The sequence below is a fragment of the Dunckerocampus dactyliophorus genome, chromosome 9 (genome assembly GCF_027744805.1).
Source record: "Dunckerocampus dactyliophorus isolate RoL2022-P2 chromosome 9, RoL_Ddac_1.1, whole genome shotgun sequence".
Taxonomy (NCBI): domain Eukaryota; kingdom Metazoa; phylum Chordata; class Actinopteri; order Syngnathiformes; family Syngnathidae; genus Dunckerocampus; species Dunckerocampus dactyliophorus.
The window spans coordinates 16,876,198-16,895,139 of NC_072827.1; the positions used below are offsets into that span (position 1 = coordinate 16,876,198).

The following is an 18,942-nucleotide window of genomic DNA, read 5'->3' on the forward strand; positions in this document are numbered from 1 at the left end:
GGTGTGCCACTTGGTATACCTCACCTGGCGCTGGGGCTGCACCATTCTGCAAAAAATGTCAATCAAGATTTTCTTGCTTAGAATTGAGATCACTCTGGGTCAATTTGTCACACGAACGCACCATGTGGTTATGTTTAAAGAAAATCTGTGTTTTTATTATTCTTATCGTTATTATTATTATCAATATTGTAAGACTCCTCATTGTCTTGTTCTGCTTTAAAGAAACTTCCAATGGTCCTTCTGTTGTTTTTCACGGAAGGTCCTGAAAGGACAGTTGATGGGAGAATTTTTCCAAATAGAAATAAACAGAAAGACTGAAAAGAATCCATCAAGTCAAAAACATGTCACATTTCAGTAAAATGTCAGCGTTTTGTTGTGATGCAGCTCCATCAATCCATCCATTTTCTACACCGCATGTCCTTACTAGGGTCGCGGGGTATTGCTGGAGCCTATCCCAGCTGACTACGGGTGAGAGCTGGGTTACACCCTGGGTGATACAGCTCGTTAAGTAAAATAAAATAAAAAATCTTATGTCAAGCGTAACACCATCACGACAGTTGACTGATTTATTAAGCATCGTAATAAGGCAATGATATTTTCTTAGTTTGCAGTATGCTTGTTCAGTCGAGATCAGAAACGGGGCAACAAGCGGCGTTACAAACTATTAATTCTGCACTTCAGGTGATAAGGAAATTCAATTTACTAAAAATAATTATAATTCTGTTGAAACTGTTACTGCTGCACTTACCTGCAACTAGGGCTACAACTAACGATTATTTTAATAATCAATTCATCGGTCGATTATTTTTTCGATTAATCGATGGATCGGATTTTTAAAAAAAGCACATTTTAAATTTCTACCGCATAAATGGACTTTGTCCCTCTCCAAAATCATAGGAATTTCTCAGACACCGAAATTGAAGTCGCAAAGTATAAAAAAATGAACTGACAAACATCACAAACACTCTACTGCAAATCAACAAGACACTGGCACAGACTGCTACATGTGCATCACCGATAAATAAATAAGAAATAACAAATTAATAAACTTTAGGGGCAGGCTTTGTATTTGGCATCGGCTCGTCTGCTCTGGGGGGAGGGACGGTGCCTTGTTTGATGGTCAAGTTGTGAAGCACGTAGTAAGATGATATGGCCTGCACTATAGACAGGCACAGCCATAGCTATTTGTAGTTTCACTGTTCTACCGCTCGGTTTTGTGTGTACGAATGGTAAGAGTTGTGCAAAAATTTGCGTGGGAATGTTCTTACTCATGCTCTACATACACATCCCCGCAGGGGTCTGCTTCGCAAGATATCTGAAAGAGGCAAAAATGTCGATTTCTCTTTCCAAATTCAAAGCTGATGTGAATATCCTGTTTTGCTGTACAGATTACAGGGTCTGCTTTCATGAATTACTAAGGAAATTGAAAAAAGAGTCTTCATTTCAGTATATTTACAGTACATTTTTAAATGAAATGATGAATCGATTAACAAAATTGTTGTTGATTAATTGGATAATCGATTAGTAATCGATTCATCGATTAATCGTTGCAGCTCTATCTGCAACATTGCACTTTTCTAAAAATAAATGTTGTAAACTATTGTATGCTATTTAATTTAATTGATTTTTTCATTATTTGTATTTTTTCATTTGAGAATTCTATTTTTTTGGAGAACTTCCCGCCAACAGTTTTCTGTTTTTGTTATGTTTCGTTTAAAAAATCATTAAAGCTGTTTATAAAAAAAGCTAAACCCTTTTAGGTTTTGCACTTTGTTCGCATACTGCGTAGAAAATGAACCGAATCTTAAAGCAGAAATTGGTAACAGCCAGAAGTGTAACCACTCCTGATGCAAGTGTTGAACTCACACTTGGTGTGGCAACTTTATTCACTGTGCTCAATCCTGCATCGCATCTGACGATTCAGAGCAACACGGCATGTCCACACAACTGCACAGAGTGATTAAATCATTACATGGTACAAACAGTTTACCCAGCTGTGATTAGAGTTGTCGAGCCATCACAATCGCAGACACGTAGCAAAAAGTGAGCGAGGCAGGCAATCAAACCCTAATGCCAGTCTCAGCAGTACTTGAGTTATGTGGTGGGCTTTCATTTCAACTGCAGGAAGCAAATGAACATTGTATTGAAAAAAATCAATTTTGTGAAAAACACAGTAAACATCTGATTGTACAAAGGAGACTGTGTGGCTGTATAATAATAGTACTACTACTACTACTACTAGTACTACTACTACTACTAATAATAATAAACTCCTCTTTTACTTTCTTCGTTTCAAGGTTTCTGGGTGCCTGCCAATTCTCACTTCTCAAGGAACTGTAAAATCTATGTGACAGCTCAGATTTATGGCACAGCTAAAAAGAAAGTGCCTCTGGGTATCCAGGTATATGGCTGAGTGTGTTCAATGTGTGAATTTGTGAGTTCGTATGACCATGTGCAGTTCACAGACTGGCATCACTGCTGTGCTCAATGCTCAAGCGTCCATTGAAGCACCTGAAAAAGGAACTTCCGAAAAATGAAACTAAAGATGCTAAAACCAATCCAATGTAGGTAAGTATATGGTAGTAGTATAAGCTATATAAGCTTTGTGTTGACAAAGCAAATCAAGTGTAATATCAATTAATATAGCTCATGAGACAGAAAGAACAAGGCCGAAAGTGGCCCCTGAGCCGCACTTTAAACATCATTCAGTGTTTCTATTCAGGGAGGTGCAAATGGAACAGTAAGAGTTTGAACAAGATGATGATTATTATTATTTTTAGTCAAGTTCCTTACCAGAAGTGAAGTTTTAATAGTTGCGGCGTGCAGCACCGTTGAACAATGGCAGCATGTTGTTTGCACCTTATGCACTCATCTTTGTCCGTTCACGGATGTGAAGTGTTCAAAAACTAACATGGGTACCCCTCCCATGAGCTCACCACTCGTGGGAGAGGCCAAAGGGGTCGGGTGCAGAGCGAGGTGGGTGGCAGCCAAAGGCGGGAACCTTGGCGGTCCGATCCTCGGCTGCAGAAGCTAGTTCTTCGCATGTGGAATGTCACCTCTGTGGTGGGGAAGGAGCCTGAGCTGGTGCATGAGGTCGAGAAGTTCCGACTAGATATAGTTGGACTTACCTCGACGCACAGCAAGGGCTCTGGAACCAGTCCTCTCGAGAGGGAGTGAGAGGCAACGGGCAAGGGTAGCAATTCTTGTTGCCCCCCGGCTCAGGGCCTGTACGTTGGAGTTCACCGTGGTGGGGTAGTTTCCCCATCACCTTCGGGGGGGGGACAGGTCCAGACTGTTGTTTGCACTTTGCGCCAAACAGTAGTTCATATAATACCCGCCCTTTATGGAGTCCTTGGAGGCAGTACTGGAGAGTACTCCTTCGGGGGATTCCCTTGTTCTGCTGGGCGACTTCGACGGTCATGTTGACAGCAACAGTGAGACCTGGAAAGGCATGATTGGGAGGAATGGCCCCCCTGATCTGAACCCGAGCGGCGCTTTGTTATTGGACTTCTGTGCTCGTCACAGATTGTCCATAATGAACACGATGTTCAGGACAGGACACCCTGGGCCGCAGTTCCATGACTGACTTTGTGGTTGTGTCGTCGGACTTGTGGCCACAGGTTTTGGACACTCGAGTGAAGAGAGGGGTGCAGCTGTCAACTGATCACCACGTGATGGTGAGTTGGCTCCGACGGTTGGCGAGGATTCCGGTCAGTCCTGGCAGGCCCAAACGCCTTGTGAGGGTCTGCTGCGAACATCTGACAGAGTCCCTTATCAGAAGGATTTTCAACTCCCACCACCGGGGGAGCTTTGACTATGTTCCGAGGAAGGCAGCAGACATTGAGTCAGAGTGGGCCATGTTCCGTGCCTCCATTGTCAAGGTGGCTGATCGGAGCTGTGGCGGTAAGGTGGCCGGTGCCTGCCATGGCGGTAATCCCAGAAGCTCTCAATTTACCGGTCGATCTACGTTCCTACCCTACCGTTCCTACCTACCCTATGGTCATGAACTTTGGGTAGTGACCGAAAGGACAAGATCACGGGTACAAGCGGCTGAAATGAGTTTTCTCCGTAGGGAGGCTGGAGTCTCCCTTAGTGATAATGTGACTGTCATCCGGGAGAAACTCGGAGTAGAACCGCTGCTCCTCCTCATTGAGAGAAGCCAAATGAGGTGGCTCGGGCATCTGGTCGGGATGCCTCCCGGACGCCTCCCTGGGGAGGTGTTCAGGGCACGTCCGACTGATAGGAGGCCTCGGGGAAGACCCAGGACATGTTGGAGAGACTATGTCTCTCAACTGACCTGGGAAGGCCTTGGGATCTGCCGGGAGGAGTTGGAGCAAGTAGCTAGGGAGAAGGAAGTCTTGGCTTCCCTGCTTAGGCTGCTGCCCCCGCGACCAGATCTGTGACAAGCGGAAGAAGATGGACGGGATGGATCGATGGATGGCAGATTTCAAAAACAGGTGCACTGCACCTTGATGTCTGGGCGACGAGGCAGGGGGCCCGGCGGGTACGTAGCCCAGTACGTATCTACTGGGTCTGTGTCGCTTCTGTGCATCGCAGACACGGATGGGCGTGGTCGCGCTGCTGTTGTCGACTATACGCTTTGATATATACAGCAGATAGATACTTTATTCTTCTCCAAGCGAAAGATGCAGAAAGAAGAAAAAATATATACAGTACATATACTCTTTCGCCCAATACCTCATTTTTTCGAACGCTTTTAGGCAGCCTGTCCCTCGCTTGAAATATGTACAGTGTGAGAAAAGGGATACTACGCCCCGGGGAGGGCTTTTCACCGGCCTGGACAGGCACGTGCATGCCCATCAGGTCGGATTATCACGTGCAGGGTGGACCTAATGGTAGCACTGCATCCCTAATTAGAACCCTATCAAGTCGACCCCGTTTATGTCGAGAACCCCCGTCATAACCCCGATCATCTTCACACAAAATGTCCAAAATACAAGCGACAATCAACCTTGTCACAAACTTGTATATTTCTCCAATACCCGCTAAATGAAGGACTATCTTATAGAATAACAGCAATTAATTAATTTAGTATTGCTTATTTAATTTACTACACTGATTATAATCCCTCAAGAGGAAATTTAATTTACACGCTGATGTATATAATGTGGTGCACACCGCACAGAACCAGACTACACACATGCAGACATGCAAGAGGAGAGAACATATAACATAACATATATAATACTACTACTACTAATAATAATTTTCAGTCAAATAAAATGTCAACCAAATCAACGTATGTATATATATATATATATATATATATATATATATATATATATATATTAATATATACACACACACACACACACACACACACACACACACACCACGCTATGTGTGAAACTTTAACCCACAGCAATAGATTGCGTCAGCATCGGGTAGTGTAGTTCTCTCTCTGCCCACTCCCACCTTTCTAGCTGCAAAAGCTCATTTTCGAGATTTTGCTGGCATGGCAGAAAATCCCTCTGTTCCCCATTCTCCATGTTTAATATAAGGCTCTTTGGAAAGCATTGCTCGCCTTCAAGAGTCACGGTTGGGCACACTTATGAGCGATGCATTGAACTTATTTGGAGGATATGCTGAAGTTCAGTGTTCTGAAAGTGACTGCTTTGCAGTAATTTCATTTGAAAGCAATAAGAAATCACAACCATAACATTGTCACAAGATGGTTAAGTGCACTTAAATACAGTATGTTCATGTAAATTATTCATTTAGACACATTTTTATTACCGAGGCACACATACGGAAAAATTAAACATGAAATCATATTTTCTTTATAAACTAATCAGAACATATCAATGTACAATAAATTAAATGTAATACAAAAGTAATGTGATCTCGCACATACGCACTCAGACAAGACAAGACGCCGCAACTGGTAGGAGACTATTTGGGACTGAGAAAATGATGAAACGAGACATCATCACTCACACGCCAGCTGATATTATCTGCAGATAAAACAATACGTCATTTTTATGACAATCTTTTTATGACAATCTTACCAATATTATCCAACATCCCTAGTAAAATATTTATTCATCATTTTTTTGGATACTGCTAGTGCCCAGGGGTAATCATAAATCACGAGTTTGATTGGTGACTTTTGACATACTGTAGATAACTGTCAAGTCACTACAAAAACCTGCATCATCCAGGGAGGAGTCTGTCATGTTCATTTTGTGACGTCTGTGACGTTTCTGAATTGTTACGGTTTGTTTTGTTTGCAGATGACACAAATTTCTTCTGTTCAGGATGTAATGTAAAAACATCATTGAAAAATATTGAAAGAAACTTCAAATTCGGTTTGATATAAATAAGTTATCGTTAAATCTGACGAAACCAATGTTAATAGTTATTGCTAAAAAGAAGGAAAGATGAAGTCTCATTGTCCAGTAATGGAGTTAGTATTGAGAGGGTATCAGAGTTTTTGGGAATCACACTGGATGAAAATTTGACATGGAAATCACCTGTATCATATTTTAAAAAGAAATGGTCAAAGAACATTTTTATATTGAGGTGTGTTTTACATTGCAAAACAATCAGAATGTTGTGTTGCTCACCAATACTGTCTTATTTGAGTTATTGTGGTGCGAGGTAATACATATGAGCAGTATGATGCCTTTGGTCTTATTGCAGAAAGAGCAATCCCAATCATTCACCAAGTTCAATTTGGAGAACATACCAATAATTTATTTATTAAATCAGGGTTATTGAAACTTAGAGGTAATAGAACTCCAGACTTTACTAATTATGTTCAAAGTCAAAAACAGAGTTTTCCAGAAAAACTGCAAAAGCCGCGTGTGTTTATTTCAGAAGATGAAAATCATAGAAGAACATTTTATTTTAGGCGGACTACTTTGAAACAAATGTGTATTTCGGTTGTTGGTGTAAAATGCCATTCCCAACCCACAAGATTTAAAAGGTTGTACAGATATGTATATATATTTTTTAAAAACATGCTGAAAAAAGTCAAATATGTGCTTGAAACTTAAACTGGATGTTAATGATTAATTGTTGAGCTTGTAAAAGTTTATTTGTATGGGTTATTATTTATTTATTGCTTTCTTTTGTTGTAATCAAAGTGTTGATAGTAGTATTAGTAGTAGTATTAGTACCATCAGTAGTAGTAACTGATGGTAGTGTGAGAGACAACTTTAAAACCCCCAACCCGGTGCTTTTCTTACTGTAGGTGACAGAAAGTATGGGGTACAGTACAGTACATATGGGGTGTAGCCCTCTAAAAATACATTGGCTATGTTATTGACCAAGGGGCGTTAAAAGTGTGGTCCCGGGGCCATTTGCGTTATATATTCTAAAAATATAAAAATAAATATAATTTAACAGGAAAAATGATAGCAAAAAAATACAACAGCAAAAATGGAAAACGATAATAAAGCAGTAATTTTAAAAGACTAAATTCAAAATATTAGGAAAATATGTGGAAGAAAACATATATTGTAAAAAAGATAATTTTACAAGAACAAGGCTTTAATTTTAGTAACATAAAGTTGAAATACTAAAGAAAGACATTTTTAAAGTATGAAAAACAAAACAATGAAGTTGTAATTTTTGGTCAAAATATTAAGAGAAAAAAGTCACATCTTGTAATCACACAAACTAATATTATGAGGAAAAATGTCATTTTAATAGCTTATAGCTGAAATATTGAAGAAAAAATGTTTATTTTTAAAGTCCAAAGTCATATTAAGGGGAACAAACAATACAAAGTTGTCATGTTTAGGTTAGGTTAGGTTGGGGAGAAAGCTTTATTATTACGGAAATAAAGTCAAAATATTACGGGAAGAAAATGTCCAAAGAGTATATGATAAGAAAGTTGAAATATTTGGAAAAAGTTCATAGTAATAGTACGCTTTTTCACCTATATCACAAAGCTGAGGTGCAGTTTTTCCTTGAAACATGTATAACTTCTCAGCATATCTACATGTGTTGCTTTACAAAATACCAAAGTGGCCCTTGGATCCTACCGTGGCATTCAGGCTGGGATTTTCATGGTTTTTTCATGACTTACAAATTTAGCAAACAACAAACACTAAATGTAGCAACATACGCATTATAACAACGACTTACCTTCTGAGGCAGGTGAGTACAAAATCGAATATTAGTGGTAATGAGTCTGGTTTTACTTGACCCGATTTACGAAGTGTGAAGAATTGAATGAATTAGTGTATCACTACTGGTCATCTTTCCATCATTAAAACCCAATAAATTACTGTCAGAAAAGACGCAAGCGAAAATGGTATTTTCTTAAATTGAGCTGACGTGTTCTATTTCGGGCTCCAGAGTGGCCTCAGACATTGTTCATCACAGCGCTGACCCCCCGTCTACCCTGCATTGGCATGTCAAAGCATCCTTGAGGAAGACATTGATGGACTATCATGGTACTGACTCTGACCTCACTGTGCGGGAAACTAAAGGGAAGAGATTTTCTTCTCAGAGTCAGTGACACTTTAAAACTCCCTCGTATGTGACCTTGTGCCCCTTGCTAGCATTATGTGCTAACCCTTGAAGCGCTCAGAAGCGCCCGAGGAAGGGAGCGGGGCAAGATTGGTCCGAAGCCTTGCTTAGTCGTCGCTTCTCGTGTGCTGAGAAAGTGCCACTTTCACTCCCATTGCGATAAGGGAGGGTGAGAAGGTGGGAAAACAAAGCTGTGTAATGCTGATGGACGTAGTCAGTCGCACAGCAACCAGAGCTTAAAATGCAACATCAGCTGAGGTGGATTTACTTGGGCGAAGGGGGGGTCAGGGAGGGTGGTGGTTGTCAGCGCAAGCGGCTGGCCAGTGTTGCCAGTGAGCTGTGGCCACCTTAGTAAGTACTACCGTTGCTCTTAAGTTATACCAGAGAGTAGCAAACTCAGGAGTCACTGCTGCAGCGCCCATCATCCTGTTTCCATATTAGAGTGATCATGTTATACGCACAAAGTCCAAACGCTTACAGGGATAACACTTTTTGTTGTTGTTGTTTTATAACAAACGAGAATCATTTTAGAACATAAGAACACATACGCATTTCTGCTTTACGGAAAACGATGGGTGATGTACGGCATGTTTGTTTTTTTTTTCAAAATACTACAAATTAATGTCAAAGATGTATGATTAGGCCTGTCGCTGTTGCTCATCGAGAATTGTCCTACAAATTATTGTCATTATTGTTTTTTCATTAATTATAATATTTACCATTGGAATTGGAATGTCAAGAGCTTTAAAATAAAATAAATTAAATTAAGAACAAATTAAACAAACAAAAAAGATGGAAAAAAAAACACTCATAACCAAAAACTATTTAAAAAATAGACCCGGTCTCTGTCAAGAAAAAAAAACCTCTTTCACTCCAATAAAAAGCACACACAACAATAAATACAATATAAATAAAATGGAGTATCAAGTCTCTGTAAACAAAAAGTCTGAGCGCATTGGTTGTATAGTCAAATTAAGGGAAAGAGTGAGCCTCCTAGCTATTCAGCATCTTTGTCACAGTGCGTGTAGGCGGGAGCTAGCTAGCACTTAGCAAGCCAACGCTAATATGAATGAAAGCACAAAAGCGATAGTTTCTAAGCCGAATGCCACAGTTCCAGTGTGGATGTGCTGTGGGGCATTCGTACCAGCGGTTGGCGCTTGCTGGGGCATTTGATCGGCGAAGTGAATCTATAGTGCCGGGCAGCACAAGCTCGCGATACCCAGCGTACCCAAGCCTCAAACAGATACACTGCACTTGAGTACCATCTAGTGGCTTAAATGTGACATGACAGTGATCATTGAATGATAAACTTAATGATTATATGGTCAAAAAATCAGCCGAAATTATCGATTATCGTCAATAAATTATAGCACAATTATCGACCAGAAAAATTTGTTATCGTGACAGGCCTAAGCCCCGCCTCCACAAAGAGGCTGAATGAGAGGAGGGTTCACTCTCTCTGTTCATTCCGCTATAGAACCAATGCGCACACAGATGCAGAGTGAACCCTCTCGTCATCCAGCCTGGGTGGTTCAGAGAGACAAAAAAATTAAACAGGCATACATGCACGGGCCGGCATAATTATCGACTTTGTTTATTTTTTTTAATCACTCGATTAATCGATTATTGTGACAGGTGTAATTGTGATCTTTCACTGGGCGTTCAAGGTAAATGTATTCCTTATTTTTAAATAACTTGACATTTTTTGTGCTTAATACCACAAATGTGCTTTGAATGGAACAAAATAACATACAAATAATTGAAATAGTGACATTTACTGAGTGGCTTCTTAGCATTATTTTTGTGATTGTGACAAATACATCACAAATAATACAAATATGAAAGTCAGGCTTTCCATAGCACTTTTGAGGCTAAAACATGGATGTACTGTATAAGTTGCAGGGAGTGGAGATTCAGTCATGCAGGGTACCTCCACAAGTACTGTAGTGTGCATTACCACCACTGAAAGGCGAGCTGTGCAAGCGTGCAGGACAACTCCACAAGCGTGCAGCTCAGCCTTTCACTGGCTGGAGTCATGACGAGCGATATAAATAAGTAAACGAGGGGTGTCCAAAGTGTGGCCGAGGGGCCATTTGCAGACATTGGCTTGTTTTTGATGGGTTCATGGCACACTGTAGAAATAAAATAAAATAAAAACTCTCTAAAATAAAAACTGAAACATTTAGCAAAAAGGTCTAATGTTCCGAGAAAGAGAAATGTTGACGCTAAAGCCTCGCTTACACTTGCACGCATTGTGTCCCTGTAGTGGTATACTATTTTGCGTGCCAATGACGTGTCAATGAGTAAACAGGTGTAAAGTATGTGTAAATTGTGTGGGGCTGTGGCATTTTTGAGATGTTTAAAATTTGTGGCACGCATAATTTCCGTGAACTAGTTGTGAATGCATCGTGAAAGCGCTGTGAACGCACCGCAACTCATCCCTAAACAATGAGGACGGTGCGTATCAAAGCATGTCCCATTCACATGAATGGGTTAATTCCTTATTCCACACTGTCCATGCTTCTTTTTTTTCTAGTTTATGCCTCCTTCCTGCTCTTTGACCATTCTTTTTTCGCAGCTGACAAAATGTAGACTTGCCTTTCTTTTCTGCAATGAGAGCTTCTTCTCTGGAGTTCAATATCTTGTAGGTTCCTTGCAAATAGACAAATTAACGAAGCTCGGAGTGATGCCTGCTGTTGCGTGGCGTCACGCGGGATGCAGCGAGACCAGATAATGCCACCACCGCTTCACGGATGCGGGATCTGGTGGTGAAAATGCATACCCACGCAGGAACAATGTGTGTTTGCGCGTCCTGTTGTCGTGCACGAGACGTAAACAGTCCTTGACAAGGTGTAATTAGGTCATGCGAGAGTGTGGCCATTTCATGCCAACGCGCACCATTTCTGGTCACATATTTCGTGCCACGTGTGTAAATTATATGTACACACAACGCAGACAGCAAACTGATCTTACGCTTTTCGAACCTGCCATAAATAAATAAATGCATTGCCATGGCAAATTGCGGCACAATGCCGAGGCATAATGCGTGCAAGTGTAAACATTATAAAGACTTCCAACTGCAACCCACTGAGTTAAAGTCGAGCACAAAGCTGTATCATGCCCATTTGAAGACGTCTAAAGTGTTTCACCATGTCATTTTATGTTTTAAAAATACGGGTATAATGTAAATTTCCTCATGGGAATTACTTGACGGTCTGAGATACTATCCTCCATTTTTTAAACACGTTTTGATACAGTACATGCGCACGCACGTATCATTTCTTTGCGTGTTGTTATATAATTCATGGTTTAACCAATCCATACATACATTGACCTTTTCCCTCACTTAAAATAACAATATTTAAATATCAAATAAAGCAATGCACTTATGGCAGACAAGACAAGAAAGAAACTTTAAGATTTAAAGCCATTCTCCTGCAGCCAGACTGAGAAGTTAAGTAGTTTCCAGCAAACCAGCACCAAGTAGCAACTATTACATTTCCTTTTTGGTTAAAAAACAAAACAAAACCAAAACATCAATCAAACAACAGCGGGACTGTGAAGTGTTGCTGTGTAGCAGGGCTACTCTGAGTGTTACCTTTGCGTTCTGAGCGTTTCTTGCGCCTCCTCTTGAACCTGCGTCGGATCAGGCAGTAATAGGAGCCCAGATGCTGAGCGCCGTTAGTAAGAAGAGCCATGACTGCTTTCTGCGCGTAACACACTGACTACACGGCACCGCACTGACCCGGACCTATATCATACATCAGCACCGGTACGAGCATGTGGTCTTCACACCCTCATCGCTGATGATGCAGGCTCTGACGCGACATGACGTTCACGGCTCGGAACAGACAACTGCACACACCTGAAGCATGTCTTTGGGTCTACTCTCCATCTCTGCTAATATGTGCGCTCACTTTCCCTCCCTCCCGACCCTCCCTCTCTCCCTCTCTCTCTCTCTCTCTCTCTCTCTTTCCTCCTGCTCTCAGGTCTCCTCTGTTACCGTTGTGTGTGTCTGATCACAAATCAGAAAGGAGAGGAGGTAGCGTGTATGGAAAAGGCAGGGAAGGGTGAAGACTCTTTTCAGACAACACCCAATTCTCCGAAGTTTACTTTAAGGAAGTTCAAAAGCGCTCCAAATCAACAACTAGCTATGCCCCTCAGGGGGTTCAGTTTGACTGTTAGAAGGTACACCTCATGCTTGCTTTGCAGAGGAGCACAGACATTTTTATGTATATCATATTAATCACGTTCATCCGCAAAGGTGTGTAAACAAACAACCTGGAGGTTCAGCCTGGGTGAGGTTGGGCAGCATCAAGTATTCCACAATACCAAAAAAATATAAAACATTGCAGCGCCATTGGGAGAACTGGCTTCCCGGCATGCCTTGCGACACTTGCTCTGTAAAAGGTTGCGTGTTTACCGTTAACGTACTTGTTTATCCTTCCCCATGGAAGAAGTACTCCTGTGTGTGTTTACTTACCTGTTATATTTTGCACCATTTTTGTGCACCGTGATTGGAGTCAGTGTTCTTTTCACCGTGTGACAAGCTAATTGCAAGTTCAGTGTTTGCTATTGCTTGCCCAATTAAAGAGCCTCTTCCTTTAAGCAAGCTGAAGTGCCTCACACCACCTCTTGTCAGACTAAAGATCACGGGCCAAACTAACATTAAACTTTGATGCCAAATAGGAGGCAACACAATATTGGTTCGAGACCTCCGATGAACAATCTATTTAACATACTATGCTAGTGTAACAGATGGCAGTAGGTGCACAGGGGTGGACCAGTCCAGTTACACGGTTAAGTCTTTAATTGATTGCCGTATATTATCTCAATTATGTGGATTTATGATGTGTTTTTCTTCATTAGTATGCATGATGAGATTGATATTTTTCAGTTCTCTTCTGTGTATGTTTTCACAAATTCCTGTGTTCATATTGTTATATTGTTGATATTGTGATATTTATATATTGTTATGTTGTTCACTAACTTATTAAATGGACTTCAGGTGCAAACAAACAATTTGAATGACAGCCGATAGCAGTTTTTGCTCATGTGTACTTACGCTGCTCTTCTGACATTTTGATAAAAACAATTGTATGTAATAAAAGAAAATAAAGGGAAAAAAAGTCTTATTTTGTTGATGTGGTTACATTGTAGTATAGTATTCAGTAAAAGTGCAGTACCGTCCACCCTGACTGTTGAATTTAAACAGACAATACACGATACATTGTCTCCCTCTAGTGGCTGCAAGTCGCAGTTACAGCCACAGCCAAACAAGGATAAGAAACAGTGCTTATGCGGCATTTTAAAGGATATTTTAACATGTTTCTAGTATATACTTATACGTTAACATATGTTCCTGAACAGATAGAGAAAATTAATGGTTGGATGGGTGGGGTTTTATGGGAAAATAAATCTCATTTGTACAAATATTATTCAAAATTAATATTTTTCTTAAAATAACATTTGCAATTCTCGCTGGCATAATCAAAGGTTTTTTTTTTTAATTTAGAAAAACAATTTTAATCTGGTGATTACAACAGTGTAAAAACCGTGTGCATCACAAACGTTCTGTGTTTGCAAAATGTGGAAAATACCTCACAAAATTGACCATTTCATGACTTCATGAACAGTCGTGCAGGAAAAAGAAGTATGAAGTAATAAGAAGTAGCAAGAAGTAGTAAGGAGTAGTAAGAAGAAGAAGTAAGAAGAAGAAGAAGAACAACAAGAACAAGAAGAACAAGAACAAGAAGAACAAGAAGAACAAGAACTAAAATAAACTCACCTTTAATGCTGCGGCACCAGCAAACCCTAATGGAGACAGAAACATTGTTCCAAGTTAACAATTGTATTGTTTCTCTCTTAAAACACAATATTATTCAACAAAAAGTCTTATAACATTACATTACATTACACTACCTCTCTCTTACAACTTACAACATACAAAAACACTTTACGTAATAGAAATAACACTTTCTCGGGATTGTGGGTGGACTACAACGAGACTGGTCGCCGTCGTAAACCGTACCGTTTTAACCGTACACATCTGCAAAATCCAGAGCATTACGGGCTACTTAGAAGCATTCAAATCATAAACATGGCACTCTAATGACTACCTCCATCCATCCCTTTTCTATGCCGCTTATCCTCATCAGGGTCGCAGGGGTATGCTGGAGCCTATCCCAGCTAACTTTGGGCGAGAGGCCGAGTACACCCCCGACTGGTCGCCAGCCAATCACTAATAACGACCTTAAAAATCATATTTCATCGTCTTATTGGAAGTTGACATAACACCCCACCAACAAGGTCATTTGCACCATCACGGTGACTGACAGTGACGCCTGGTTATTGGAGGGGATAAAACAGTCATGATTGTTGGTTTGTATACAAGGCACACCGTTTCCCATATGAGAGCAAAACATTTTAGAGACTGATCCAGGCTAAAAATGGGCAATATTTTGCCCCTGCCGCTTGTCTAATTGGTTGAACTGTCATATTCAGCAGTCACAACACTGCACAGCCTGCGCTGCTATGACATTTTCTGCAACGCCATTGTACAGTTCCCCCTTTATAAACTTTGTTTTGGCAGTTGAAAGCACTCAGGAGGCAAACTTTCTTGCTGGAGCGCAGGGCGCTTAGCGGCTTTGATTGGAGCTTTTTTTTTTTTTTTTTTTAAAGTCTACTTTAAAAAGTATTCCTTAACTTAGTGAGAATCTAGCAAAGTTTGTGCAAATGATGCATTTCATTTGAAGTCTGAGAGAGCATCAGAGCCAAGACATCGACAAAAACCCGCACCTCGTTTCCTGCTAACATGCCTGAGACGTTCCACGGTGCACACTAACGGGCTGCAACTAACAATTATGTTCTTAGTTGATTCATCTGGAGCTCAACTCCAAGGCCTGCCGTGTTGTTTCATGTGGCCCATGAAAATAATACAAAATAATGGGAATAATACAAGTCAAAAAAGCAAAGGAAATAATTTTATTTGATCAATTATTATTTAAATGTGTATATTACATAGAAATAATTGTAAAAAAAAATAAAATAAGAGCGATAATCTTTCTTGCTAAATGTTGTGTCACTTGACAGAAAATTTGTACTGCATGAAATTGGAGTTAAAATAGTCTGCTTGCCACTTTGATTTCTGATTTGAAAGTAAGTTCAATCAATAATGTAAATAAATAATCATCAAATGTGTAATACCATCATGAGGCGTGTATGCATTTATATGGGTTGACAGATACAGGCCAAACACAACTGGGAGTTGGACAACGGTCAAAACTGGTTTGACACCCCTGGGTTAGGCCCCAGACCAGGGGTGTCCAAACTTTTTCCACCGAGGAATGAAAGGACGCCACAATCTAATTTCCCAAAAATGACAGCTTGATTTTGCTGTTTGTTTCTCATAATATTACAGCTTTAAGAAAAATAAATACATTTTTTTTTATTATTGAAATTTTGCCTGAGTTCATTCTAGTGAAATGGTGACTTTTCCTCGTTACAATATGAATTTTTTCTCTTAATATTTTCACTTCATTCTCGAAAATTACAGCAGATTTTTTTCATTTTTGCTGTTGTAATTAAAAAAAAAAATCTTCATGTTAATTCATATTTTTAGAATGTGCAGCTGGGCTGCAATTTGGACCCCCATGCGCTATCCAGACCAAAAATCAATATGAACCAAACACACACAGTTTGTGGTTTGGTCCACAAGAAAACAGAAAACAGACAAAAATGTCAATCACCATTTTCCAAAGTCAACGCTTCCATGGATGACTAAGGAAACTCCAAAACATTCACATTAGAGAGGCTGAAATCAAAGGATATTTATATTTGAAATAAAATAAGTTGAATACCAAAATAGTTGTCGATTTATTGGATAATCGATTAATCATTGATTCATTGATAAACAGCTGCAGCACTAGTGCGCGCACACACACACACACACACACACACACACACACACACACACACACACACACACATTCTGCTGCATGGAGCATGAAGCATTGTTTGTCGGATGAAACAGTCACCAAGACCTTAAATATTCACAAGTGGAGCTTGTCCTTTGTTAGACACATCTACCTTAAAAAAGGAGGGGCGTCACCATGCACAAATGGAGGAAAACAACGTCAACATACTGCCACCGGTTATTATTTCCCATTCTCCTTGTGTATTGCGCAAGCGAAGGCCAGTTTTGGTTTCGCTTATGTCAACGACAACTTAAACGGGTTACACTGTAATGTGTTCTACTTCTGCAGCACGACAATGAAACAGGATGCACAGAACGAATGAGTGTCATCATTAATTCAATTCATTAACTTGATTTGCATCCATCCATTTTCTATGCCGCTTGTCCTAACTAGGGTCACGCGGGTATGCTGGAGCCTATCCCAGCTGACTTCGGGCGAAAGACGGGGTACACCCTGGACTGGTCGCCAGCCAATCGCATGGCACATATAGACAAACAACCATTCACACTCACATTCATACCTATGGACAATTTAGAGTCTCCAATTACCCTAACATGCATGTTTTTGGAATGTGGGAGGAAACCGGAGTACCCGGAGAGAACCCACGCACGGGGAGAACATGCAAACTCCACACAGAAATGCCCAACGGGGATTCAAACGCATATCTTCCCGATCTCCTGACTGTGTGGCCATCATGCTACTAAGCACTTAGCCACCGTGCGGCCGGGTTAACTGATTCCGATGCCAATCATCCATGAGTGGAATCGGCCAATACCGATCACATGAATTAACTGTATATTTTTCCATTTATTCAGGATTGTCCAGGGCCGCCATTGGACAATTCCAAGGGCCCCTGGCAAATAGGCAATGTTAATTAAACAACATAAAAATAGTGTTTGGAGGAGAAGACGTATACTGTAGAATAATGACAACAATAAACACTTGAAAACTTACTCGATGGACGTACTATCCAGCGTCCCGTGGGAGAAAAACAAGCTCCAAACTTACCGCATTGCTTGTTTGTTTTAGAAACAAAATGTCACTCTAGTAAAACGTCACATTCGGAGTCCAAAGACGAGAAGCTAGCTAGCTGCGGCGGTCAAGAGATCGCCAAAGCGTGTAAAGGAAGATGCAAGAGAAGTCTAACACAATAGGTTTCCCAAGGCAGTGATCAAACACACTGGCATCGATTGGCGTAGCCTGCGTCAAGATGTCAAAGTGAAACCAATGGAGGTTTTACAGACTAGTGTTGATCCTCAAAGGCGATACGGGACCAAGTGCGTAACGGTAGGCTCAATACGGGTGTTGTCAACCCCACCTGACACAGCACACATGCACATGCATGTCATGTTTGTGTTGTCATGACATGAATTGTCATGTCGCTGCCGCACAGCCATCGGCTTTGAAAGGCATTTATCGGCATATGCCAATTACGTGTTTTTTACGGAAATCGGCCGATACTTATCGGTGGCCAAAATATCGGAGCATCCCTTTTACACATACACACACACACACACACACACACAGAGAGAGAGAGAGAGAGAGCATAAGGAGGACTCTGACGGAGAAAGTGTCTAAAAATAAACATAAGTCTACAGCAGGGTGCTGGAAAGACGCCCTAGAAAAAGAAGCAAAAGTAGCTTGTATAAAGTATAGCAGCAGGAGACCGACGTAATACGGGCGGGATAACTGACTGAGGAGAGAGAATCTAATAAGAGAGAGATGTAAAGGAGAGGTTCTCTTCAGGATTAGGAAAAAAAAACAACAACAAAAAAAGAAAACAGTAAAAACTTGTGAGTGAGAATGTTCCTGTACACAAGGACCTTCTTTTCCATGTCCCGGCATATTTTGAAAGTCGTTAGTCGTAGGTGAACTAGTAATTGTTACATTATTCAGGTACAGTGATGGTAAAAATAAATGTTGGATAATGTTTGACCTTTTCTCCGTTGATGATTTCATCCTGGGCATTGGAAAAAAACAAAACAAGGACACTAAATCCTGACAGAAGTATCATGACAGAAGTATCACGGTGTCACTATGTCAAATGATTTGAAATGGAAATCATTATTCATGTGCTGTTTGCAAAATACTCACACAATTTTTGCGGAGCAGATACTATTGATAAAAGTACAGGAACTCTGGAAACCCAATAGCAATCGGTACTTTTTGTGTCCGCCGCCGTCACGTGCGTTAATTACGGAGTGAAGCGGCTTGAACGCTCTGCTTTGCTTCTAGAACACACCAGCTGCAAGGCAAGAATAGTGACTAATGAAGAACATTACTCCGTCTGACTAAAACGTTATGTATTAATGTCTAAAAATCCCGTGGTGTCCAATCATCATGACTGTTATCACGGACATTAACGATTTGTGAGCGCACGGTTTGATTTGACGCCAGTTTTCATGCGCTTCACATTGTACAGTGACCTTTTTACACGTTTTTCATGGTGTGGCGGAGATTGAAC

At 40.6% G+C, this 18,942-nt stretch overlaps 1 protein-coding gene across 3 annotated transcripts in view; it reads right to left on the bottom strand.

Moving 5' to 3' along the window:
- Nucleotides 1–18,942, bottom strand: part of adarb1b (adenosine deaminase RNA specific B1b) — a 142,941-nt gene that overhangs the window by 43,355 nt on the left and 80,644 nt on the right. For 2 of the 3 annotated variants that reach the window (XM_054787924.1, XM_054787923.1), the window contains one exon: nt 14,291–14,316. Coding sequence is in view for 1 of the 3 variants with exons in the window: in XM_054787922.1 (XP_054643897.1) it covers nt 12,101–12,200 (100 nt within the window). In the remaining 2 variants the exon portion in view is untranslated. Of the gene's footprint in view, nt 1–12,100; nt 12,371–14,290; nt 14,317–18,942 lie in introns of those variants that run through there. The other variant, XM_054787922.1, reaches the window with a different exon arrangement.